This window comes from Mytilus galloprovincialis, chromosome 8, assembly GCF_965363235.1.
Source record: "Mytilus galloprovincialis chromosome 8, xbMytGall1.hap1.1, whole genome shotgun sequence".
NCBI lineage: Eukaryota > Metazoa > Mollusca > Bivalvia > Mytilida > Mytilidae > Mytilus > Mytilus galloprovincialis.
The window spans coordinates 8,908,504-8,935,501 of record NC_134845.1 but is presented as its reverse complement, the minus strand read 5'-3'; the positions used below and the strand labels follow the sequence as shown (position 1 = coordinate 8,935,501).

At 32.8% G+C, this 26,998-nt stretch overlaps 3 protein-coding genes across 5 annotated transcripts in view; 1 reads left to right on the top strand and 2 right to left on the bottom strand.

Moving 5' to 3' along the window:
* Positions 1-9,302, bottom strand: part of LOC143085003 (uncharacterized) — a 42,837-nt gene extending 33,535 nt beyond the window's left edge. For 2 of the 3 annotated variants that reach the window (XM_076261122.1, XM_076261124.1), the window contains exon 1: positions 9,205-9,302. The gene's annotated coding sequence lies outside the window, so the exon portion shown is untranslated. The remainder of the gene's footprint in view (positions 1-9,204) is intronic. The other variant, XM_076261125.1, reaches the window with a different exon arrangement.
* Positions 259-9,197, bottom strand: LOC143085004 (rRNA N(6)-adenosine-methyltransferase METTL5-like). Its single transcript, XM_076261127.1, has 2 exons — positions 9,057-9,197; positions 259-1,038 (listed from the first exon to the last, which is right to left on the bottom strand). Exon 2 carries the CDS (start codon positions 982-984, stop codon positions 274-276), a length of 711 nt encoding a protein of 236 aa, XP_076117242.1. The 5' UTR covers positions 985-1,038; positions 9,057-9,197; the 3' UTR covers positions 259-273.
* Positions 9,303-21,846: 12,544 nt separating the features above from the next.
* LOC143085001 (uncharacterized) lies at positions 21,847-25,868 on the top strand. Its single transcript, XM_076261121.1, has 4 exons — positions 21,847-22,006; positions 22,688-22,854; positions 23,524-23,738; positions 24,899-25,868. The coding sequence occupies exons 1-4, from the start codon at positions 21,877-21,879 to the stop codon at positions 25,044-25,046; spliced, it is 660 nt and encodes a 219-aa protein (XP_076117236.1). The 5' UTR covers positions 21,847-21,876; the 3' UTR covers positions 25,047-25,868.
* Positions 25,869-26,998: the final 1,130 nt, after the last annotated feature.

Sequence of the window (26,998 nt, the reverse complement as noted above, 5' to 3'; positions counted from 1 at the left end):
TCCAGATATTTCAGCATGTTCAGCAGAAGGAACTTAACTCTGACTTTCTCCTGACAATAACTTGGTCAGAGCCTCAGAGGTTACTATTATACTGATTTCACCAAAATCATTACATTTTTAGTATTTTACTGACATTTTTATTTATAAGACCTTTGAGAGTTTGACCTTGACCTACATGTACATGACCTAGGTTCCTCTAAAACTACCAGGAAAACACAATTGTCATTGAAAATTCTGGGGTTAAAACTAAGTCACAAGTAAACTTGTAATTATTTATTTATGAGAAAATCTTATAAAGTCTACTTGAATATCGACAGATTTAGTTTTATGACATTTATACATCTGTGGAATCAGAAATCTGACTTCTCCAAGTGTTTCCATTCCTACATTCCATTTTTTAGCTTTCCTCTGTATAAATGTCCGCGTTGATGTTTTATGAAATGAATAAACTGAATTATTTGCCATATCAAGCGCTATTTGCACAAATTTCATATCAATTCCTTCATTGTTTTTGGTTCCAAAAGGTGGATTCATTATAACTGTATCAAAACATTTATGAAATTTTCCCGAGATTGAACTGCAATCTTTCCCACTTTCACTAGATTCACCTTTTACAGTAGAACTGCTGTGTTCACTTGTTAAATTTGTAACATCTAACTGAAGTAAATCAATGTTCTCCAAGTCTAATGTCTCAATATTTTCTTGACATAATTCTAATGCATCTTGATCTATATCTATTCCAAGGACATAACTGGCTCCTAAAAGTGCTGTCCCTATACCTAACACACCAACCCCACATCCTAGGTCAGCTATCATCTTCCCTTCAATGTCTCCATACTGTGATTGTATAAGATAAATTAATTCATGGGTTGTTGGAATATCTGTTGGGTATTGTTCTAATAGAATCTTAGGATCTCTAAACTCATTGTCGATGTGTGATAAAGCTTGGTGAAATTTACTAGGTTTCATGCACGGAATATTCATTCTTGTTAATAGTTTTAAACTCCTCTGTCCCTCTTCACAATTGAGTTTTAAAACCTGGAAAGAAAGATGCAAACTTTATGTTTTATTTGTCCTTATTTAATCTAACATTTAAAATACATTTTTAAGAATTGCAACATTTTGATCAAAAACACAATAATTTGATTTTATTTTTTTATTTTTTATTAAATTAGTTGCATGCTATTTATATGTTATTTTATGGGATATAAAATTTGATAAAGAATAATCTATGAAAACATAGCTTATAAATTGCAAATTAATCATTTGTTAATAGAACATTCCTATAAAAAATACGACAAAAATCAATTGTGTAAATTTTCAGTAGTAGAAATAATACATATTATTTGCATCTTTCCAAAAAAAAATTAAGACCAACAAAACATTTACATTCCCACCGAGAATTTCAGTTAAACTGTGAATGTCATTACTTAAATATGTATATACTTCATTACTTAGTTCTGACGGGTACACAACAACTCATACTTTCGTCAACCCGTACTCGACCAACTCATACCCTATTTTTACCAACTCGTACACATGCTTTATTTTATATTATTTGTATGCATAGTTGTTGTAACTTTCTTTTTTCGTATATCATTATATAGCAACATATAAATAAACAAGAATGTGTCCCCAGTACAAGGATGCCCTATCCGCACCAGTGTTCAACCCCAGGATTTTTCTAAGGCGCAAAATTCAAGGGCGCGTAACTCTTTTTTATACTGAACTTTTGTGATCTGAATTAATCAGTCATAAATCATGACATGCAATATGAGTTATAATCTTTTGTGTTGTGTTTAATAATGCAAATAAAATTGAGAATGGAAATGGGGAATGTGTGAAAGAGACAACAACCCGACCAAATAAAAAACAACAGCAGAGGGTCACCAACAGGTCTTCAATGTAGCGAGAAATTCCAGCACCCGGAGGTGTCCTTTAATGAATTACAAGAATATATATGAAATAAATTGATTTAAACACAAAAGTTATTTATATTCAGTCCATTAAAGATGTCAAAATACAAATATTCATCTCTGTACTCTCTACTCCTTCTAGGGATATTGTTTCAAGATAATGCTATTTTGTTGGACAGTCTGTTCCTCAACTTTGTCTTTATCCTCTTTAGGGGTTGAAAACCCCCTCTCACAATAACTTTTGCTTATACCCCCTTTAACATTTCTAAGCCATGAAAACTCAGTCAGCCACTTGTCACTGAAACCAGAAACATGGTGCTTGCTTTTATCACTTCGTAAAACTTTAGCTCGGTTGGGATTAGGGGAAGCAATAATATCTGCGTATACTGACAGCTGAGTGAAGACGGATCGGAGGTGTAATTCCCTTTTCATTAGAAGTCATTGGTCTGAAAAAATACTTCTACTTTCATCATCTGCCTTTTGCTTAGAATTCACCCCTTTGTTATTTGCAGAGAGCATGTTCATTCAGAATTAAAAAATCGAATATGGTTAATATTTGGTATACAACTTTTTAAAACAAAAATATTTTAATGAACAGCTGACCATTTTCCGTAGTTTGACATTTATTTACGCTTCTGTGTGCATTATTGTTAAAACCTATCTTTGGCAAGTAGATATAAACGAAACTTCGTTAAAGTTAAGACCATTCAAAGTATTTACTGGTGACATTATACAGAATTAAGCTGCGACGATTCCATACCCGTGTTAATTGTCACATATTTCCCACAAGGATTCACGATCGATGTTCAAAGATCATTTTAGTTCTAAAAATATGACAGTTTGAGACCAATTTATCTTGCAAGCAACATTTTTCACTTTCAATTAAAATAAATCACTTCTTGTTATCGTTAATCAAAGTTTATTTTAATTTTTTCAACTACAAATACTCTCATTCATAATTTTCATCGTAAATATCTTTCGCAATGTGTATTCACATTTATCACGTGTATTGAACACGCTCATTGGTCGTGTTTAAATAGATTCTTCTTCTCGACCAATGAAAAAATTCGTTATTTAATTAAATGGTCAAGTAATCACACATACAATGTGTAAATACAATGTATTTGCGATCTATTTCTTCAATTTCTGCACTAAAGTTTTTAAATTTTTAAATTTTCTTCTGAAAATATCTATCTTCTTGATGATCATTTACGCTATTACATAATAACATAGTCCGATAAGGCTGAGATAAGGGTGGCTCAGGTAAAACTAATTATCAGATATTGCGTAACACTGACCGACCTCTCAGCGATGATTAGCAACTTAACAACCAACATTTACTATGAAAATGTGAAAATATACATACTCAGGGATCAAGTATCAAGGAACAGCGGCCAATTAAGACGCTGCGGGATTTACGAAAATATTATGAAGGCGCTGCGGCACCGCAGCGTCATATCGGCCTGTGGAGAACACTGCGCACTATCATTTTCTATGTTCAGTGGACTGTGAAAATAGGGGGAAATCTCTAATTTGGCATTAAAATTAGAAAGATCATATCATAGGGAATATGTGTACTATGTTTCAAGTTGATTGGACTTCAACTTCATCAAAAACTACCTCGACCCAAAACTTTAACCTGAAGCGGGACGGACGGACAAACAAACGAACGAACAGACAGACACACAGACCAGAAAACATAATGCCCATAAATGGGGCATAAAAAAAACTTTCTGATTTTATTAATAAGATGCAATCATAATTGTAAGCTTATCAAATGCTAATCATTATAATCATTTATAGTCCTTAGACTTTTTGATTATATGAAATTATGTGATGAACAGTTATCAAATGAAATTTGATTCAGATAAATTGAATGATTTAATGTATTGTTATTCTTATCTGTTATTGATTACAGTATCTAATAAAAGAATATTATAAATCTTTTGCAATTTGCTTTATACATACAGTGCTCTCATTGCTTTATGGTTTCAAAAGGATTAGAAAGGCATTTATTATATATATAAAATATACGAAAAAAAGACATACAAAAAAGAAGATGTGGTATGATTGCCAATGAGACAACTGTCCACAAGAGACCAAAATGGCACAGAAATTAACAATTATAGGTTACCATACGGCCTTTAACAATGAGCAAAGCCCATACAGCATAGTCAGTTAATAAAAGGCCCCAAAATGACAATTTAAAACAATTCAAAACTAACGGCCTTATTTATATAAAACTAGAGGCTCTAAAGAGCCTGTGTCGCTCACCTTGGTCTATGTGCATATTAAACAAAGGACACAGATGGATTCATGACAAAATTGTGTTTTGCTGATAGTGATGTGTTTGTAGATCTTACTTTACTGAACATTCTTGGTACTTAGAATTTTCTCTATCTATAATAAACTTGGACCTTTAGATACAGTGAAAAATATTTTGTAAAAATTTACAAAAATTTACCAAATTAGTGAAAATTGTTAAAAATTGAATAAAATGGGCAACAACTCCTTAAGGGGTCAACTGACGATTTTGGTCATGTTGACTTATTTCTAGATCTTACTTAGCTGAACATTATTGCTGTTTACAAGTTATCTCTATCTATAACAATATTCAAGATAATAACCAAAAACAGCAAAATTTCCTTAAAATTACTAATTCAGGGGCAGCAACCCAACAACAGGTTATCCGATTTATCTGAAAATTTCAGGGCAGATAGATCTTGACCTGTTACACAATTTTACCCCTGTCAGATTTGCTCTAAATGCTTTGGTTTTTGAGTTATAAGCCCAAAACTGCATTTTACCCCTATGTTCTATTTTTAGCCATGGCGGCCATCTTGGATGGTTGGCCGGGTCACCGGACACATTTTTTAAACAAGATACCCCAATGATGATTTTGGCCAAGTTTGGTGTAATTTGGCCAAGTAGTTTCAGAGGAGAAGATGTAAAAGATTACTAAGATTTACGAAATGGTTAAAAATTGCCTATTAAGGGCAATAACTCCTAAAGGGGTCAACTGACCATTTCGGTCATGTTGACTTATTTGTAAATCTTTTTTTGCTGAACATTATTGCTGTTTACAGTTTATCTCTATCTATAATAATATTCAAGATAATAACCAAAAACAGCAAAATTTCATTAAAATTACTTATTCTGGGGCAGCAACCCGAAACCGGGTTGTCCAATTCATCTGAAAATTTCAGGGCAGGTAGATCTTGACCTGATAAACAAATTTACCTCATGTCAGATTTACTCTAAATGCTTTGGTTTTTGAGTTATAAGCCAAAAACTGCATTTTACCCAAGGTTCTATTTTTAGCCATGGCGGCCATCTTGATTGGATGGCTGGGTCAATGGACACATTTTTCAAACTACATACCCCAAAGATGGTTGTGGCCAAGTTTGGATTGATTTGGCCAAGTAGTTTCAGAGGAGAAGATTTTTGTAAAAGATTACTAAGATTTACGAAAAATGGTAAAAAATTGACTATAAAGGGCAATAACTCCTAAAGGGGTCAACTGACCATTTCGGTCATGTTGACTTATTTGTAAATATTACTTTGCTGAACATTATTGCTGTTTACAGTTTATCTCTATCTATAATAATATTCAAGATAATAACCAAAAACAGCAAAATTTCCTTAAAATTACTAATTCAGGGGCAGCAACCCAACAACAGGTTATCCGATTTATCTGAAAATTTCAGGGCAGATAGATCTTGACCTGTTACACAAGTTTACCCCATGTCAGATTTGCTCTAAATGCTTTGGTTTTTGAGTTATAAGCCAAAAACTGCATTTTACCCCTATGTTCTATTTTTAGCCATGGCGGCCATCTTGGATGGTTGGCCGGGTCACCGGACACATTTTTTAAACTAGATACCCCAATGATGATTTTGGCCAAGTTTGGTGTAATTTGGCCCAGTAGTTTCAGAGGAGAAGATTTTTGTAAAAGTTAACGACGCCGGACGACAGACGACGGACGACGGACGACGGACGCCAAGTGATGGGAAAAGCTCACTTGGCCCTTTGGGCCAGGTGAGCTAAAAATGAATGAAAAACAATATATGGACCATAATTTGGTATTCGGCCTTTGGTTTCTTTTTGTATCCTTTTTTATAAGTTCTAAAATTTTAACTTTTATTTTGTGGGTTGTGTTGGTGTTAGAATAGTATGAATGGAACAATTGAGTTTTTCGAGAAAAAATTAATACATTTTGATTCACCGTTTACGTGACAGGAAACCAAACAGGAAACCAATCTTTATTTTCTTTATTTTGCACAATATAATTCAAAAGGCATAAATAAACACCATTACTAGTGTTACTTGCTTCATGTTAATATTTAAAATCTATTTTCAATGTTATATTAAAGTTTTTTTTAAACGTGACAGGAAACCATAAGAAACCGAAAGCATTTTTTTAGTTTTATTTTATTGCAAAATCTGCTTAAAATAATCTGAACAGTATACTTTTTCTTAAAATCCATCTTAAATTTAACAGTATTATAAAACTCCTAAATATGTGCTTGTTTTGAAAACAATTAGTACAATTTATTCAGAATTTTCCATATTTTCTTCATTGATACAGGATACCATAATCGTTGTATCTTGATGTTTTGGCCAAAAAAATATATTTATATTTGGTTTTGAAATTCCAGTTATATAAAATTTATTCCAAATCATTGGCAATGTAAACTTCTTTAAATCCAGTAAAGAAAAAAACTTTTAACTTTGAATTAAAATCTTTAAAATAGGCACCATGTGATATTTGTGACCTGTACACCATCTACATGGTTTCCACATTTTAACCTACTTTAGTGGGCTAAAATCAATAAAGTACTTCCTTTCAAGTCATGCCTGGTAAAAGTTTACTTTTCCTTTGACAAGTTTATTGAGTTTCTGAAAAGTGTTTGCAGAACATGAATAAAAAAAAATAATTAAAAATTGTGACAAAGTTACCAACTTTGTACATTCCTAGTGTAACGGTATATTAACATGCATTTTTCATTTAATTATCTTTATTCACCTAAAATATCCAGTAATATTTACTGCTGAAGCAAAATCAATCCAACGAACATCGGCAACATGATAAGAGACGTAATTTCGATTGAATTTTCCAAGGACTCTTTACATCGTTATTGGGAAACGTAGTGTGTTTAAACGTCTGTCAAATTTGAAATCGATTTTGTCAAGTCATTGGGCATTTATTTTCACACAAGATCGTATGTAACATTATGCACTTAGGAATAATAATAGACCCCCGGCGCAATCTCTTTGAAAATTGTATTTTCCTTTTTTAAACAAGTCGAAACAAGTCTACAGATTATGTTTGCTAACATCCCGTTGGAAACAAAAACAATGTTTAGAACTAGTATATCGTATGTCCGGCTGTAAGGGCGTGATCACATGTTAGTCACATGTTTCACGTATGACCGGAAATGATTAGAACTTAAGGACAAAAACAATTTTAATAAATAACTGGACTTCTGTTTCGTGTGAAATGTAACGCATAACGATAACGTCATTTTCTTACTTAATTATTACGAAGATCAAAACAAGAATGTAAATCATCTCTGATTTACCTGTTTGAACATCTCGCGAGAGTTCATATTTGCATATTGTTTTTAAGAATTCTATTACAACAAAGCAGATTACATCATCTAAAATTTGCGTTACGAAATCGGACACAAAAATCACGCCACTGTTCTTACATCTGCTACATAAATACTTATAGTTCTCGGCATTTTCTTCTCACTATTCTTATTGGTCGATGTTCTTTGTTATTTGAAAGCAAAAGTTACGAATTTGCCGGTGACGATTATCTATAAATCAGTCAGCGTTATGCTCTTCGGAAGCAAAAAGTAACGCGAGAAACGACACAAAAATACGGTTGTAGAATCTTTGAAATTCGTATATTTCAATTTTTTTTCTAGGGAAGAGTAGCATACACTTGTATGTTAATAAAAATAATGGCATCTTTAGATGTAGTTACAACTTTTCTTACAGTAATTCAAATTTTATCACTTTTCTATAGTTATAGGAAACGGAGCCCAATAGCAAATTATGGTCCATATGTAACACATCAACAAACAACGTGTCCATCGCAATATTCTGTAAAAATTATCATTTTCAAATATTCTATGGATCAAGCACAATGTGACACTTGAGGATTTTTTTTAAAAATAAATCCTATCAGTAGATCAACTACAAAATAATAAAAAATGAAGCATTATAATGTTAAAAAATATTGGGTACAACTCGGTAGAAGTACGAGTTGGTAGAGGTAAGAGTTGGTAAAAAAAGGGTACGAGTTGGTTGAGTACGAGTTGCCGAAAGTACGAGTTGACATGTATCCGTTCTGACTTATCAAGCTTTAACCTTAATAACCTGACAACCTATAGTAAATCCCTTCCGAATAAGTCTGTTTAAATGTTTGGATAGCTTTTGAGGCAAACATGGTGAATGCTGACATTTTTGGGCTTTGTAAAGAACATTACTATAAAAGATTGGATGTGAAATACCTGAACGTATAAGATGTCTGCATGTTGTCTGTTGATGTATATTTTACTTATCAAAAGTATTGTCTATTGAGTATGAGGTCAGTTCAATATCATCATATGGTACCCTAGTCCAAATAATTATGACGTCTTGAAAGGCAATTATATTTTTTTCGTTGATGCCTTACATCATTGCAGGAAGGTGTCAAAGTAAAAATTTTAAATACCCTTCCAAGACGTCCTAATTATTTGAACTAATGGTACATCAACATTAATTTAGTAATTACTTCAAAGTGGGTCTCATTGGGGTCTAAGCGTGACGCAGGATTGCCGATTTTTTGTAAGTGTGACACGGGAAAGTCATGGGAAATGAGGTCTAGCGGGACATGGGAAATTACAAAAAAAATGAGAATTGCTTACGTACATAGAGTAAGTGGGATACGGGAATCCGACCAAAAACAGTAAGCGGGATCCGGGATCAGAACCCCCCAAATAAGAATCCCTTCAAAGTGACAGGTGTGCTGACCTTTTTTTGAAGTTATTAGAAAACTTATACAATGCTATTACTAAAACGATTGTGACATGTTTACTTTGGATATAATACATGATATGCTATAAATCTACAAACAATAAGAATTCTTACTCCTATTTGGATTTGCGGGTGGAAGCGGTTTTTCTTCTCTTTTTTTTAATGTCGAATGTCCGAAAAGGCTATCACTAAAACGATTGTGACATGTTTACTTTGGATATACATGATATGCTATAAATCTACAAACAATAAGAATTCTTACTCAATTTCAAGGAGATTTTCGCACGTGTGATGTTTACAACTGGATACCAGTCTGTAGTTTTTTCCAAGAGCAATGTAAGATCAGAATCCCAAAATCCAATCGTAACTACTCGGCCATTCTCGCTACGCAGTTATTTCTTCGTGCAACCAGAAAGGCCGAGTTGTTCCGATTGTCCCAAAATCCAGTTCGTGGTATGAGTAATTTTAGTTTAGTAACGGGCAAAACTTTCCGGATTTCACTTTTATCTTTGTACTTTAACAAACGTCACCACAATTCAATTCAATTCAAAGCTTTATTTATAGTCGGCATGTTACATAAGCTTTTATAACCGACAAATGAATACATTTACATAACAAACATACACAATACAAATATTAAAACATAAAATATAAAAGACATTGTAAGTAGAGAACATACATTTCATGCACATTTAGGCTACACTATTTAAATACTATATTCTATACATGCATAAGAATAAGCACTAAAAGCAAACATAAAAAATAAAGCACAGCATTCACAAATTATAAAAAGCTAAGCAAACATTCACAAAAAGCAGCACTATTATATTTCAAGCTGTAACATAAAATAAATAAAACTAAGCACATGCATTGCAATGGCATGAGTTGCCATTCCATGAGTTTATTAGACTCTTGAATTGGGTAAAAGATGTTTCAGTTCTAAAGTGGTTTGGCAACTCATTTTTTTTTTATGAATTTGATATACCGTGCATGGCCATGATATATTTCGATAAAAAAATGAACAATAGAATAACACAGATACATTCAAAACCGAGGTTATGTCAATTTCTTTTATGTAATTTTAGTCCAAGTGGGTTCTATTAATTATCAATTCAGAATAACATACGTATATCAATCTAAAATTACTAACATGCCGACTATAAATAATAACCACATATATACAACTAATTATAATGGCTATACTCCATATCGATTAACATTTAAAGATAAAAAGGTTTTGTTGAAGACTAAACTTTCTACAAAAGAGATGAAATTGACTTTTATTTCCAATTAAGGGTTTTTATGGACATGATTCGATGATTTGACATGACAATAACCGTTCATCACATCATGTTCAAGAATATTGGAAATTTCCAAGCGAGATAACCCAAGTTTAAAAAAAATCATCATAAGTTTAAGAAATTGACATAACCTCGGTTTTGAATGTATCTGTGTTATTCTATTGTTCATTTTTTTTATCGAAATATATCATGGCCACGGTATATCAAATTCATAAAAAAAAAACCGTCATTTTGATACATTTTTTTGTATCAAATCTCTTAAAATTCGATAAAAATTTCAAAAACAATTACAACTTTTTATTTCTAAATAATGAAAGTGGGCAAAGCAGAAACTTTTATAACGTCAACCTTTCTATTATGTCGATTCATTTGTAAACTGTACACAAGACATCTGTCGAACGGAGGTTTGGAGTATGCATTTCAAAATGCAGTTGACAACAGAAATCATTGATTTAAAAAAGAAATTTCTTGATATTAGATTGTTTCATCATTTTTCAATCTTTAACTGCTATGGAAAAATTAACTGCGACGAAAAATGAAATTGTTATGATTTTTTTAAAAGTCAAAGGTACAATAACCACTATAGAAACATAGAAGGAAAAGAAAAAATGTGTATGCTATTTTCAAATGGCCATTGACAACAGTAAACGCTGACTTAATATTTTTTTTTTTTTTTTTTGAAGAATTATATTTGGAAATCCTTCTAAAAGTTCACTTGCTGTGGATTTTTTTTATCACATTTAAGGTAAAAGAGATATATTACAAATAATAACAGGGTATTTAGTGTTTTCCGTTTAAATCAATGATAACTATTTATACGATTTATCAATAACATATCACGTGTCCTGATTAATGTAAAAAAATAAATGTCAATCATTCTTGTGTATGAAACAATTTGAGATGAAACATTAACATGATTAAGTTGAAACAAAGAAGGACAAAAGATACCAAAGTGACATTCAAACTCATTGAAGTCGAAAATTAACTGACAACGCAATGGCAAATTTAAATTAGAAAACTTAGACCTGGGAACAGTATATCTGTTCCTGCTTAGACCAACAGACAATACACACTGATACAGCTGGGTACACAAAAGACAACATAGCAAACTAAATACTGATCAACACGAACCCAACAAAGAGTATGAGTGATCTTAGTTGCACCAGAAGGTTCTAAGCAGATCCTACTCCGCATAAGGCACCTGTCGTGTTACTCATGTTAATACAAATCGGTAATAAGTCTAATTTGGTAGGTCACATTCGGGTAACATTAACGAAAGGATGGATTTGCCGACTTCACCACTTGAAACATTAAAAAAAAAAGAGTGATCAGTTTTTGTTATTTTAAAAGTTGTTTAAACACTTAAGATATTATAAAAGAAAAGACGAATATACCAACAGATATCCAAACTCATGTGTCGAGGACACAATTGATTACATTTCAAGTGGGGGGTCAACAGTAGTTTTGATAATGATCTAAATTTGACAAACCAAGTTGACCATGTTGACTTTTGACTTCTGCCCATGCAAAGCATAACATGATCATAGCATCAATCTACAATGATCTAATTTAGAGGAGTAACGACATTAGCATGAATCTACAATGATCTAATTTAGAGGAGTAACGACATTTAAAGTTTTCAGTTTGACGAAATGGTATCTGGTAACATATATGTAGAGTGACTTGTTCTTAATGTAGAGAAGTAATAAGAAATTTTTGTCTACATTTTCATGCATCTAAACACATGCAGTGTTTATTTTTAGACCAAAGATGACAAATATTTTAACATTCTTTGCATCTAAATAGTAACGGATATAAAATGTGTCAAAAATGATAGAAAATAGTATTCTTTACATGAAACCAATAATAATCAGTTTTATTGTTTACTAAGTATTAATATAAGTTCACCAAATGTGTAGTACAATCAATAAGACTGAGTGTCATGATGATATCTATATCAGTCAAGTTGAAATTAAAGGTGTTTAACAAACTCCTAACATCACAATATCGATATTACAAACAAGTCTCGGGGGAAAAACATCTTTATAATAGTACTTTAAGATAATTATAATATAATAAGATGTAAAAAGTATGGCTTTTTCAGCAACAACCTGAGACACCAATCATATAATGCCAATATCTTTGATTGTTAACGAGTTACGACATCGATAAATGTAGATATTAATCAGATTAGACGAGTATATGTTAAAAAAAGAAGATATGAAAACTTAAATAACAAAACAATTCAAAACAGAAAACCATCGGTCAGATCTATGCTAAAACAATAAACGTAAAAAAAACCTATATAATAACAACAATCTATACAACACCATGCACCCGACTTCGGACAAACACATAAAGAATATGGTTTAATTAAACAGGTACTGTTTATATACGGTATATAGGAGTACTGTATGGCATGTTAACCACCGACGGTAGGTACAGACAAATACTGTTGATAGACGATATATAGGAGTACTGTATGGCATGTTAACCACCAACGGTAGGTATAGACAAATACTGTTGATAGACAGTATATAGGAGGACTATATTGCATGTTAACATACAATATAGTGCTCCTATATACCGTCTATCAACATTATTTGTCTATACCTACTGTCGGTAGTTAACATGCAATATAATGCTCCTATATACCGTCTATTATCAGTATTTTTCTAAACCTACCTTCGGTAGTTAACATGCGATATAGTGCTCCTATATACCGTCTACAAACAGTATTTATAATGAAATTCAAAACAGTGTGGCTGTGGCCATTGATTGACACATTAACTTCATCCATTGACTGGGACAATTAAGGTGAACGTTTGTATGTAACTACCATTGCTCACTATGTACTTTTTAAAGACACTTAAACTATGGGGTCACCAAAGGTTCTCAACAACTTAATAAAGTAATTCGAAAAACTAATCAGAAATAACACGATGTTTTGATTTATATCAATTATGTAAATCAAAACATAAAGGTTATTCCTGATTAATTTTTTGAATTATTTTATAATTAAAGGCGTTAAGAAACCTTTGGTGACCCCACAGTTTAAATGTCTATCGTAGGTACGTCGTTAACAGTGGTCGTTACAGACAAACGTTCATGTAAATTGTCCCAGTCAATGGATGAATTTAATGTGTCAATCAATGGCCACAGCCACACTGTTTTGAATTTCATTCTATCTATACCTACCGTCGGTGGTTAACATGCAATACAGTACTCCTATTCACCGTATATCAACAGTATTTGTCTATACCTACCGTCGGTGGTTAACATACGAATTAGTACTCCTTTACACCGTCTATCAACAGTATTTGTCTATACCTACCGTTGGTGGTTAACATGCAATATAATGCTCCTATATACCGTCTATTATCAGTATTTTTCTAAACCTACCGTCGGTAGTTTACATGCGATATAGTGCTCCTATATACCGTCTACCAACATTATTTATCTATACCTACCGTCGGTGGTTAACATGCAATACAGTACTCCTATTTACCGTATATCAACAGTATTTGTCTATACCTACCGTCGGTGGTTAACATACAATATAGTGCTCCTATATACCGTCTATCAACAGTATTTGTCTATACCTACTGTCGGTAGTTAACATACAATATAGTGCTCCTATATACCGTCTATCAACAGTATTTGTCTAATACCTACTGTCGGTAGTTAACATACAATATAGTGTTCCTATATACCGTCTATCAACAGTATGTGTCTATACCTACCGTCGGTAGTTAACATACAATATAGTGCTCCTATATACCATCTATCAGCAGTATTTGTCTATACCTACCGTCGGTAGTTAACATACAATATAGTGCTCCTATATACCGTCTATCAACAGTATTTGTCTATACCTACTGTCGGTAGTTAACATACAATATAGTGCTCCTACATGTGTATATACCGTCTATCAACAGTATTTGTCTATACCTACCGTCGATGGTTAACATACAATATAGTGCTCCTATATACCGTCTATCAAGAGTTTTAGTCTATACCTACTGTTGGTAGTTAACATACAATATAGTGCTCCTATATACCGTCTATCAACAGTATTTGTCTATACCTACCGTCGGTGGTTAACATGCAATATAGTCCTCCTATATACTGTCTATCAACAGTATTTGTCTATACCTACCGTTGGTGGTTAACATGCCATACAGTACTCCTATATATCGTCTATCAACAGTATTTGTCTGTACCTACCGTCGGTGGTTAACATGCCATACAGTACTCCTATATACCGTATATCAACAGTACCTGTCTATACCTACCATCGGTGGTTAACAAGCATTACAGTACCCCTATATACCGTCTATCAATACTATTTTTCTCTACCTACCGTCGGTGGTTAACATATAATACAGTGCACCTATATACCGTCTATTATCAGTATTATTCTAAACCTACCATCGGTGGTTAACATGCAATATAGTGCTCCTATATACCGTCTTATCAACACTATGTTTCTAACCTGTTTCTATACCCACCGTCGGTGGTTAACATGCAATACAGTGCACCTATATACCGTATATCAACAGTATTTGTCTATACCTATCGTCGGTGGTTAACATGCAATATAGTCCTCCTATATACTGTATATCAACAATATTTAGTCTATACCTACCGTCGGTGGTTAACATACAATATAGTGCCCCTATATACCGTCTATCACCAGTATTTGTTTATACCTACTGTCGGTGATTAACATACAATATAGTGCTCCTATATACCGTCTGTCACCAGTATTTGTCTATACCTACCGTCGGTGATTAACATACGATATAGTGATATTACATATATCGTCTATCAAGTGTTTTAGTCTGTACCTACTGTTGGTAGTTAACATACAATATAGTGCTCCTATATACCGTCTATCAACAGTATTTGTCTATACCTACTGTCGGTAGTTAACATACAATATAGTGCTCCTACATGTGTATATACAGTCTATCAACAGTATTTGTCTATACCTACCGTCGATGGTTAACATACAATATAGTGCTCCTATATACCGTCTATCAAGAGTTTTAGTCTATACCTACTGTTGGTAGTTAACATACAATATAGTGCTCCTATATACCGTCTATCAACAGTATTTGTCTATACCTACCGTCGGTGGTTAACATGCAATATAGTCCTCCTATATACTGTCTATCAACAGTATTTGTCTATACCTACCGTTGGTGGTTAACATGCCATACAGTACTCCTATATATCGTCTATCAACAGTATTTGTCTGTACCTACCGTCGGTGGTTAACATGCCATACAGTACTCCTATATACCGTATATCAACAGTACCTGTCTATACCTACCATCGGTGGTTAACAAGCATTACAGTACTCCTATATACCGTCTATCAATACTATTTTTCTCTACCTACCGTCGGTGGTTAACATATAATACAGTGCACCTATATACCGTCTATTATCAGTATTATTCTAAACCTACCATCGGTGGTTAACATGCAATATAGTGCTCCTATATACCGTCTTATCAACACTATGTTTCTAACCTGTTTCTATACCCACCGTCGGTGGTTAACATGCAATACAGTGCACCTATATACCGTATATCAACAGTATTTGTCTATACCTATCGTCGGTGGTTAACATGCAATATAGTCCTCCTATATACTGTCTATCAACAATATTTAGTCTATACCTACCGTCGGTGGTTAACATACAATAAAGTGCTCCTATAAACCGTCTATCAACAGTTTTCATTTATACCTACCATCGATGGTCAATATAACGTATTATATGGTCCGTATATAGTGCTCATATATACCGTCTGTCAGAAGTATCTGAATTTACCTACCGTCGGTGATTAACATACAATATAGTGCTCCTATATACCGTCTATTAACAGTATTTGTCTATACCTACCGTCGGTGGTTAACATACAATATAGTGCTCCTATCTACCGTCTATCAACAGTATTTGTCTATACCTACTGTCGGTAGTTAACATACAATATAGTGCTCCTATATACCGTCTATCACCAGTATTTGTCTATACCTACCGTCGGTAGTTAACATACAATATAGTGCTCCTATATACAGTCTATCAACAGTATTTGTCTATACCTTCTATCGGTAGTTAACATACAATATAGTGCTCCTATATACCGTCTATCACCAGTATTTGTCTATACCTAATGTCGGTATTTAACATACAATATAGTGCTCCTATATACCGTCTATCAACAGTATTTGTCTATACCTACCGTCGATGATTAACATACGATATAGTGCTATTATATATACCGTCTATCAAGAGTTTTAGTCTATACCTACTGTTGGTAGCTAACATACAATATAGTGCTCCTATATACCGTCTATCAACAGTATGTGTCTATACCTACTGTCGGTAGTTAACATACAATATAGTGCTTCTATATACCGTCTATCAACAGTATTTTTTTTATACCTACCGTCGGTGGTTAACATACAATATAGTGCTCCTATATACCGTCTATCAAGAGTTTTAGTCTATACCTACTGTTGGTAGTTAACGTACAATGTAGTGCTCCTATATACCGTCTATCAACAGTATTAGTCTATACCTACTGTCGGTAGTTAACATACAATATAGTGCTCCTATATACTGTCTATCACCAGTATTTGTCTATACCTACTGTCAGTAGTTAACATACAATATAGTGTTCCTATATACCGTCTATCAACAGTATTTGTCTATACCTACTGTCGGAAGGTAACATACAATATATTGCACCTATATACCGTCTATCAACAGTATTTGTCTATACCTACCGTCGGTGGTTAACATACAATTTAGTGCTCCTATATACCGTCTATCAGCAGTATTTGTCTATACCTACCGTCGGTGGTTAACATACAATATAGTGCTCCTATATACCGTCTATCACCAGTATTTGTCTATACCTACTGTCGGTAGTTAACATACAATATAGTGATCCTATATACCGTCTATCACCAGTATTTGTCTATACCTACCGTCGGTGATTAACATACGATATAGTGCTATTACATATATCGTCTATCAAGAGTTTTAGTCTTTACATACTGTTGGTAGTTAACATACAATATATTGCTCCTATATACCGTCTATCAACAGTATTTGTCTATATCTACTGTCGGTAGTTAACATACAATATAGTGCTCCTACATGTGTATATACCGTCTATCAACAGTATTTGTCTATACCTACCGTCGGTGGTTAACATACAATATAGTGCTCCTATATACCGTCTATCAAGAGTTTTAGTCTATACCTACTGTTGGTAGTTAACATACAATATAGTGCTCCTATATACCGTCTATCAACAGTATTTGTCTATACCTACCGTCGGTGATTAACATGCAATATAGTCCTCCTATATACTGTCTATCAACAGTATTTGTCTATACCTACCGTTGGTGGTTAACATGCCATACAGTACTCCTATATATCGTCTATCAATAGTATTTGTCTGTACCTACCGTCGGTGGTTAACATGCCATACAGTACTCCTATATACCGTATATAAACAGTACCTGTCTATACCTACCATCGGTGGTTAACAAGCATTACAGTACTCCTATATACCGTCTATCAATACTATTTTCTCTACCTACCGTCGGTGGTTAACATATAATACAGTGCACCTATATACCGTCTATTATCAGTATTATTCTAAACCTACCATCGGTGGTTAACATGCAATATAGTGCTCCTATATACCGTCTATCAACACTGTTTCTAACCTGTTTCTATACCCACCGTCGGTGGTTAACATGCAATACAGTGCACCTATATACCGTATATCAACAGTATTTGTCTATACCTATCGTCGGTGGTTAACATGCAATATAGTCCTATATACTGTCTATCAACAGTATTTAGTCTATACCTACCGTCGGTGGTTAACATGACATATAGTACTCCTATATACCGTATATCAACAGTACCTGTTTATACCTACCATCGGTGGTTAACAAGCAATACAGTACTCCTATATACTGTATATCAAAAGTATTTGTCTATACCTACCGTCGGTGGTTAACGTAAAATATAGTGCTGTCTATCAAAATTATGTGTCTATACATACTGTCGGTGGTTAACATACAATAAAGTGCTTCTATAAACCGTCTATCAACAGTTTTCATTTATACCTACCGTCGATGGTCAATATAACGTATTATATGGTCCGCATATAGTGCTCATATATACCGTCTCTCAGAAGTATCTGAATTTACCTACCGTCGGTGGTTAACATACAATATAGTGCTCCTATATACCGTCTATTAACAGTATTTCTTTATACCTACCGTCGGTGGTTAACGTAAAATATAGTGCTCCTTTATATACGGTCTTTCAATAATATTTCTTTATACCTACTGTCGGTGGTTAACATAGAATTTAGTGCTCCTATATACCGTCTATCAACCGTATTTGTCTATACCTACCGGCGGTTGTTATCAAAACAAACTATTTTCAATCGACAGTCCAAAGTTTCGTATCTATAGTTCACTCTGAATGACCGATGACATTTATTTGACCAGTAACATTCCCTATTGTATTCATTATTTAGTTTTCTCCCTGAACTTGTCTGAAATATTTGCGGCTGTACTGATGGCAAACAACAATCAATCAATTTCTTAAAGTACTTCTTAATCTAAATCATATATTATTTTTTAATCTAACCAGTAATATGTGATCGGTGAATGTACGTATGACAATTACGCCAATTTTGAAAAAGCATATTTTTTTTTCATTTGCGCACATTGACATTTTTTAATTTGCGCCAAATTGATTCGAAAGGTTAGGTCTGATAAATTTAGATGATAAAATTAAACTTGTTTAACCAAACGCAGCAATTCAATGAACACAAGCTACAATATAGATAAATGTGTGTATAGACACATGTTGAGCTCATGGGTATCATAATTTAATCACACTTCTGGTACCCGAACATTTACTTTCATATATGGAACCGATGCCATAAAGAAAAAAACAGGCTTTAACTTATAAAAATTTTGATAAAAAAGGGGATGCTTTATTGTAGGGAAGATATCACAAGGTTGCAGTTCAACAGAAGTGTTGCATGACAATACTCAGTTAAAAAAGATTTGTGCATATGCAAATGTGCTTTTTATGTCAAACAGTTACAATCTTATTTTATAAAGTGCTACTTCAAGTGTGATGTACACTTGCAATAAACTTGTCCTGCTTTCAATCCCCCTCCTCCTCCCCGTCACGTGTGAGCAAGTGGCAGGTGGCAAAAGGCCAGAAGGAATATTTTTGTTATTATATAAATAAATTCTATACATCTTATATGCCTCATGACTTGTGTTTACCTGTTAATTTGTGCAAATGAAGAAAATAAATTTGGCGCAAAGAAATAAAAAAATAGGCGCTAATTAAGTGCAGATTGGCGCAAATGGAAAAAGCCGAAGCAAATATAATCTTTTCTCGTATCAAGATTTCAAGATTTTATTCATAACCTCAGACACATACTTGTGTACAAGAGGACAATAATATATACAACCATCTTAAAATAATATATAGCGAGACAGGACAAACGAAACACAAATACATAGTATATTTTAAAAGACAATTGGTATAATTAGATTAAGTATTTTATAATTTTCTTCACGAAAATTGATAATTTCCTTTGAACTTGTACGTTACATATAGACAACAAGCCAGTGAATTTCTTCTTGCTTGGATTCATTACATAGTAATTTGGTACAAACTTTGATCTAAGAGCAGAAACATCAGCATTTTTACAGGTAAACAATATATGAAACTCATCCCCTATTCCCTCATTACATAATGTACATATTCTATTTTCCCTCGCGATCCCCGCCCATCTACCCGTCTCAATAGGTAACTTCAAATTGGAGCATCGAAGTTTAGATATGTAATATCTGTCCTTGGGTAATAATCGCAATAGATACGGTTCCAAACCAAACTCGAGTTTGAATAAAGAATAGAATAGAATTCACCCCTATCAGATCAAATTGGTGTTTTCTTTCTTTTTTTCGTTCAGTTTCATCTAGTCCATTTGTTCATTTGACTCTGTCTCCATCACGACTAGGATGCATTTTAATTTATAATGTAAAGTCGTTCAGGTTTTTGTTTTATTATATAAAAAAAGAAGATATGGCATGATTGCCAATGAGACAACTCTCTAAAAGAGACAAAGTGACACCGGAATTAACTATTAAAAGAAACCTTTAACAGATCACGGTACGCTGACGGTACAGATGTCTGTAAATTCAGAAATTAATGCGAGGTTTTTATTATTGCGACAATAATTAAGACTCGCATTTTGAAGTATTGCGTTTGAATTAATCAATCAAAATCTCATTTCAGGCTATAATGACACTCATCGCATTAACTATTTAACAATTGCACGCAACAAATTTACATTCAAAAATTTGATGTATATTTGACAAGATTAGTTCGTTTAAGTTGCCAAAAAATCTATAATTAGTGTATTATTCTCCCAACTTTATTTGAAAAGGTATAATTCATCTATACAAATGGCAAAATCTTTCATAAAATATCCAGTAAGTTGGATAAACGTTTACCAAATCATCCCAATACAGTTTGATTTATATATTCACTTTGCTATTCCGTTCTTGCACAGTGATATAGTTCATTTTGCGTCATCCCATATTCTAGCAAAGGGAGGTTATCTAAGCATCACCGTTTCTTCAGTAATAGCTCTTGTACATAAAATAGTTAGCTCGAACTGTATGATCCTGTGTGAATCTGATCTTTATATTAAAAGTGCATAAATGGTTCACATATGGGTCTTATTTAAAAATTAAACAGTATCAAAACAATTAGTGCATTATAATATAACCAAATAGGCATGCAAAAAAGAATCAATAGGCAAAATATGCTTGTCTACCGTCTAATTCTAATTGCTAATATTTACTGTATTGTACATAGCTCAATTCCATTCCATTCCATTCCATTTTATTTATTTTTTAATTTTCAGCAGAAAACAGTATTTCTAACAATTAAATTGAATTAATTTGATATGACGTTGACACACGGTAATCACTCTCATGTTTTTATTTACATCGCTGTCAATCATCCGGTAAAGATGAATATTCATTACTACCCTCGGTAGTTAACGTCCCTCGATGGTTAACTTTAAGTGCCTACCCAAAATATATTGCAATCGAAATCCTGTGAACATAATCTGTTTTATTGTATCTTGCAGTGTACCTTTGTATTCATCTTTATTTTTTGTCCCATATTGAAAACTATCTGTTTTATACCTGGGATATGTTTGCATTATTTAATCAATAAAATGTACATACATATACATACACATTTGTTTAATAGTTATGAAACATCTTTTTACTGAATTTACAAATTGCCACAGGACACAAAGATAACAAACAACATTATGTCGATTGTCAATGTACCCAAATATATACCTGTCATTTGTTGTGATTATAATTTTTTCTTTGTTTTTTTTTATGGAGATGACGAAGTAAATGCTAATTAATCAGCCGATTAATAACATAAAACTGTCTGAAAAACAAATGATTCATTGACATCATCATGATCATATAAAAACATTCCTCACATATGAATACGTTGTTTACTTCAAAATATCAACATGAAGGCTTTATTTTTACTTTGTTCTTGTTTTGCCTTTTCTAATGCTTCTCTGTGGGATTTACTAACCAAAATAACGGGAACAAAAGGGCAATGCAGTACTGCTCCAAGCTTCAAAGATCCATTGATTGGTAAGTATATTGATTGTACACATGCAACTTGAAAGGTTGCTATGCTGAAAGTTATATATTTAAACGTGAAAAGTTGTAATGCTGAAAGTTATACATTTAAAACTATAACTTGCTTGGGTGGGTCCTCGCGCTAAGAGTGCAGGACGATGCCGGTAACGGACCGGATCAACTAACAGTAGTGGTGCATATGGAGCTTGCTGTTTAAATCCGACTCTGTATCTGTGTATAATACAAAGATTGGTATTTGCATACCTCATTTACATGCTATCGTTCTGAATGCGCATGTAATATTTGTCAATGGACACTGAACAGTTAAATATCAATACAATTGAGCTATATATACGTAGAAGATGCTGTCGGAATTTCCTTGGTTTTCTGAAACTAGGCGACAGAGTAAATATATTTTTCGATGAAACTATACAGACCCAATATTGTGTAATTTAAATAGTATGTTTTAAGACCCATGGCTAGTGTTATCAAATCATCAAATCACAGATTTCATAATCGAAATGATTTTCATTGTGGCTACAAACCTTATGTTTGATAATCGAAAGAACTGAAATGTTTTCGTTGTTCATAGCTATATGCCAAATTTGTGATAATCAAAATTTATGTTTTCTTGGTAGCTAAATGTCTTATATTGAATATGTAATAATCCAAAGCGTGTTTTTAATGTTACAGCTACAGATCCTATGTGTGAGGCCAAAGCAGATTTGGGAGACTGTACTTTCTATGATTGTTTCGAAGACAGATATGCATGTGGACTGTGTGGCTTTCCTAAAACATATGACCTATACAACTGTGAAAAAATGCATATGCCTTTGTATTTAGATAGTTTTACTCCACAGGTTAGAGAAGATAATTAATTTACAATATTAAAACTTTACTTTAAGAAAACTTGGTTGTGTAAAATCAAACCAGGCTTAATAGGAAATTATTTGCTTATTCAATTTGTATTGGCGTTAGATTATTTGAAATTTTCAGTTTTCTTTTTTTATGGATCCGAATCTTATAGAGACCATTTTAAGCGTACGGAAAATAATTATTTCAGTGTTTTAAGCAATTTCATCATCCGTGTATTCCTTTTATGGGCAATTAAAAGTCCTTATTTTCAATTAAGTGTCGATTTTTGTCATCATTTTTCGCAAAAGAAATTTGATCTCCTTTTCCAATAACTGTCTGTTTATATTTTGACATCTTAAGATTTTTTTAACCATATGCACTCTCGTTGCAAGTTAATATTTTTCATGGGATAATGGGATGACAGTTTTTCATAAGTAACATGATCTTTTGCGATAGATTTCAAATCAAACTTTAGATCGTTACTCGTGTCGGTTAGTATATGTCTTCTGCGCTAGATCACTATGGGTTACTGGGGTCTACATGCACTAAATGTATGTCAAAGTTTCCTTATACACAAGTCGTTCGTTTAATTTTCTCATGTTGTTAAAAACGATAAAATATTACTGATTTGAAGTTCTGTTGTAAAATCTGTAACATAAAATGTTGTATTTTAGGGACAGCAGTTTGTATTAGACGCTGGTAAGTGTCTGACACTGTTTATGAAATCTTTATACCGATTGGACAGACTAAGTTGTGATGTGGTCAAACATCAAATGGAAGAAAAAGTAACAGAATGTTTCATCAGCAGTGGTTTTTGTGATATTTTGATGGAGAACAGAAACGCATTGTGGTCCGTCTACAATGTTAAGAAAATCCTCAAAAATCCAAAGTGAGTATGCGTGCACGTGTCTTGTCGCGTGTTTGTTTCAAAATAAATGTTTATTTGCCTGTTAATTTCAAATTTACTGTATTGGAATTTTGTACACAAGTTACATTGGTTATGCACAATATGGTTTTTTTTTCTGAATGGACTGTTGAGGGGGGATAGGACCTTTATCGGGACTCCGGGATCGGGTGTTTTTAAGCTCGGGATTTCGGGATTGACCCTTTCGGGATCCGGGAATCCTTTTTTTCGGATTTCGGGATGTCGGGATTTGCTTTATTTAAATTCGGGACCTCGGGATTTCGTTTTTTTAAGTCCGGGATTTCGGGATCAAGACCCCTCCTATCCCCCCTCACTGTTTGTGACATTAATGTACTAGCATGAGATCTGTTTTAGGTGTGGATTTAGGATTTTGAAAAAAAGAGGGACTTGTGAGACATTGTTTTGAATGGGAACTGGGAATAATTCTATGTATATTTATCATATATTGAGGTCCATGATGGGACTAAAATTAGTCTATAACTTTAAGAGTGTATTAAAAAAAAAAGTTACAATTCGATCAATTGTTATTGAAGCAGTTTTCAGTAAGATGAGCTAATGCTCTGTTCGCCTCTCGTTTCGTTTTTATAGTTGAGAAATTGTCCATTGTCCGTGAATGATGAAGATTCCATTATCCGTGAATGATGAACATGTTTTCTTTTTGTCTTTCTTTCCCATGCTATAAAATTGATGAACTTCACATTGTCCGTAAATGACGAAAAGATCTCTTCGCCTTTGGTTCCAATGATGTAGTCGAGCATCATATGTTCTGTTCGACTTTTATACTATAGTCCAGCAAATTTCATTGTCTGTGAATGAGTTATTTTTATGTGTATTTAACAGAATATCTTCTGTATACAGCTACTATAAAATAAGCTCTCAGGTAGTTATTACTCGGGATAATTATTGTTTATTTAGTATAAACTGAGTTGAATATTCTGTACTTTGTATGTGAGAAAAATCATTTCCAACGACACAAGATAAAAATAGATAACAACAAATGTAATGAGATTTTTTTTCTCTTCATTGAATACCTTTACTTTAAATGCTGGTGAATAATTAAAAGTGAGTGCTTCTTTTTGCAGTTTCACTGAGACTATTATAATGAATTATTTTTCTTTTACTAGAGTTGTCGGAGAAGTCATGGAAATTTCAAAGAACTGCAGTGAGCAGATTTCCACGTGGGCATTTGGACATCAAACTGATATTACCAAAACACAGACAAACATTAACTCTGGTTTATCTCAATTGATTAATGCATTTGGCAAGAAGTGAATATATCATTTTTAATTTAATTTCTTAGTAGTATTATTGTTTTTTTCCCCATTTTTCTAATAAAAATATAAAAGTGAAAAAAAAAATTCTTGAAACATGAACATGTTTTTTTTATAAATCAGTTGTTCGTCAAAACAAGAGTTGTTTCGTTGATGTAGGAAGTAAATATTAGTTTTATATCTATTATCTATAATCTCATACATAAAACCGTTAGTATATGCAAATAGAAAATAAGTGTTTAAGTTTATGGATATCGACCAATTACGGTATGAAATTGAGTTCAAAACAAAAACTTATACAACTATTAGAATGGCATAGAAGCGTAGAATACCAACAGTCACTTTTCATGTGAAAAAATATAATTGGATTGACACCGACTAATCGAAACTAAATAATAATATTGTTAAAAAAACTACGAATTACGGTGTGTCTGTAATAACGATCTTTTTGGTCCAAGACCAAACCAATTTTTATGCAAAAAAATTATGTTCATTATTTTGCAACCATGCAAGGTATGAAATAAATTACCATTCACAATAAAAAAAAAAAGATGTTGCAAGAATCTTTGTTATAAAATGTATAATCATTCTCTTTGAAACTAATATATATATGTAAATTAAAAACTTTTATGGAGACAATTTGAAAACTTTATAAACTGTTGCCATTTAAATGTTAAAAAGTTTGGTTTGTGTGTATTAATATTTGTCTTTTGATGTATGAGTGTTAACCGTATATATGTGTATTTTGTTTGAGGGCCCAATGGAAATTAGAGTAGTTCTAATTAAGTTCCCCTCTTTAAATAAAGAATTTATTATGATTTTATATTATTGTTATACTTTGTTTTCATGAGATGAATTTGCCTCGGAAACATTATTATCAAATTGATTTTTCATGCAAATTCTTATCAAAATGAAATAATTTGTCGCAAGAACAAGCTTTTTCACCATTTTAAAATAGTTACCTGGTATTCATATCTTTTGTTATAAATTGTTCAATTCTCAGCACTTGAATTAAGATCAGCAAGACAAGATTTACAAATGCGTCAATAAGGTTGCAATCGTTTAACAACCTTTATTTGAGTTATCGATATACCCATTAATGACGATATTCAGCTAATATGGCCCAATGTGCCAAATCTAACCAAACTTGGTCACAATCGATATGGGGGTATTTTTTTTTTTTTAAATGTGTCCAATGACTGTTCCTTCCAATAAACATGGGCACCATGGCTAAAAATATAACAGAGGGAGACAATGCAAGTTTTGTCTATTATCTTGAAAACCGCAATGAATAGTGAACTCTAGCAGGGGCAAGACAAGATCAACAATTAAATAGCCATAATGTCTGAAACCTTCATTCGACTCGTTATTGGATGTTTGCCATTAAATGATAATTGTTACGTATTTTTATGGATTTTTGCCTGTTATCTTGAAAACACTATGATGACTGAAATTGTAAGTTACATCTTTGTCATTGTTGAATATGCAGTTGAGCGACACAGGCTCTTTAGAAGATTGGAGCTGTTAATGTTCTCCTTGATAATATTTATGTACGTTTCGGCAATAAAGTTTATCGATATGTTGTAGGTTTTCCTATGGGCATCAATTGCGCCCCTTTATTCTCATTACTTCATTGTTCTTGTACTATTATAAATCACAGTTTATAACCCGGCAAACTCAGCACAGACACTTCTTCTTAAAGTGTCTAGCGATCCTTCCGATTTATTGAAGATTATTCGCCAGACGTCGACTATGAAATTTGTTTATAATTAACAAGGAAACTAGAAAAAAAAAGAAACCAAATCAAACAACAAATAATTTATGTACATTTGAAAAAACAACATTTAAATAAAAGTTTTCTACTATATACATTTGATTACAATAATAACTAGTGATAGCAAATAGGGATGCGAGCAGATTCTGAGATCATACTCTTGTACTGCACGACACTAT

Excerpts from the sequence above, each read along its gene's own strand:
- LOC143085004 (XM_076261127.1), bottom strand. The coding sequence starts at position 984 with ATGAATATTCCGTGCATGAAACCTAGTAAATTTCACCAAGCTTTATCA.
- LOC143085001 (XM_076261121.1), top strand. The coding sequence starts at position 21,877 with ATGAAGGCTTTATTTTTACTTTGTTCTTGTTTTGCCTTTTCTAATGCT. Across the intron at positions 22,855-23,523 it reads TAGATAGTTTTACTCCACAG|GGACAGCAGTTTGTATTAGA; the intron begins GTTAGAGAAGAT and ends GTTGTATTTTAG. Across the intron at positions 23,739-24,898 it reads AAAATCCTCAAAAATCCAAA|AGTTGTCGGAGAAGTCATGG; the intron begins GTGAGTATGCGT and ends TTCTTTTACTAG.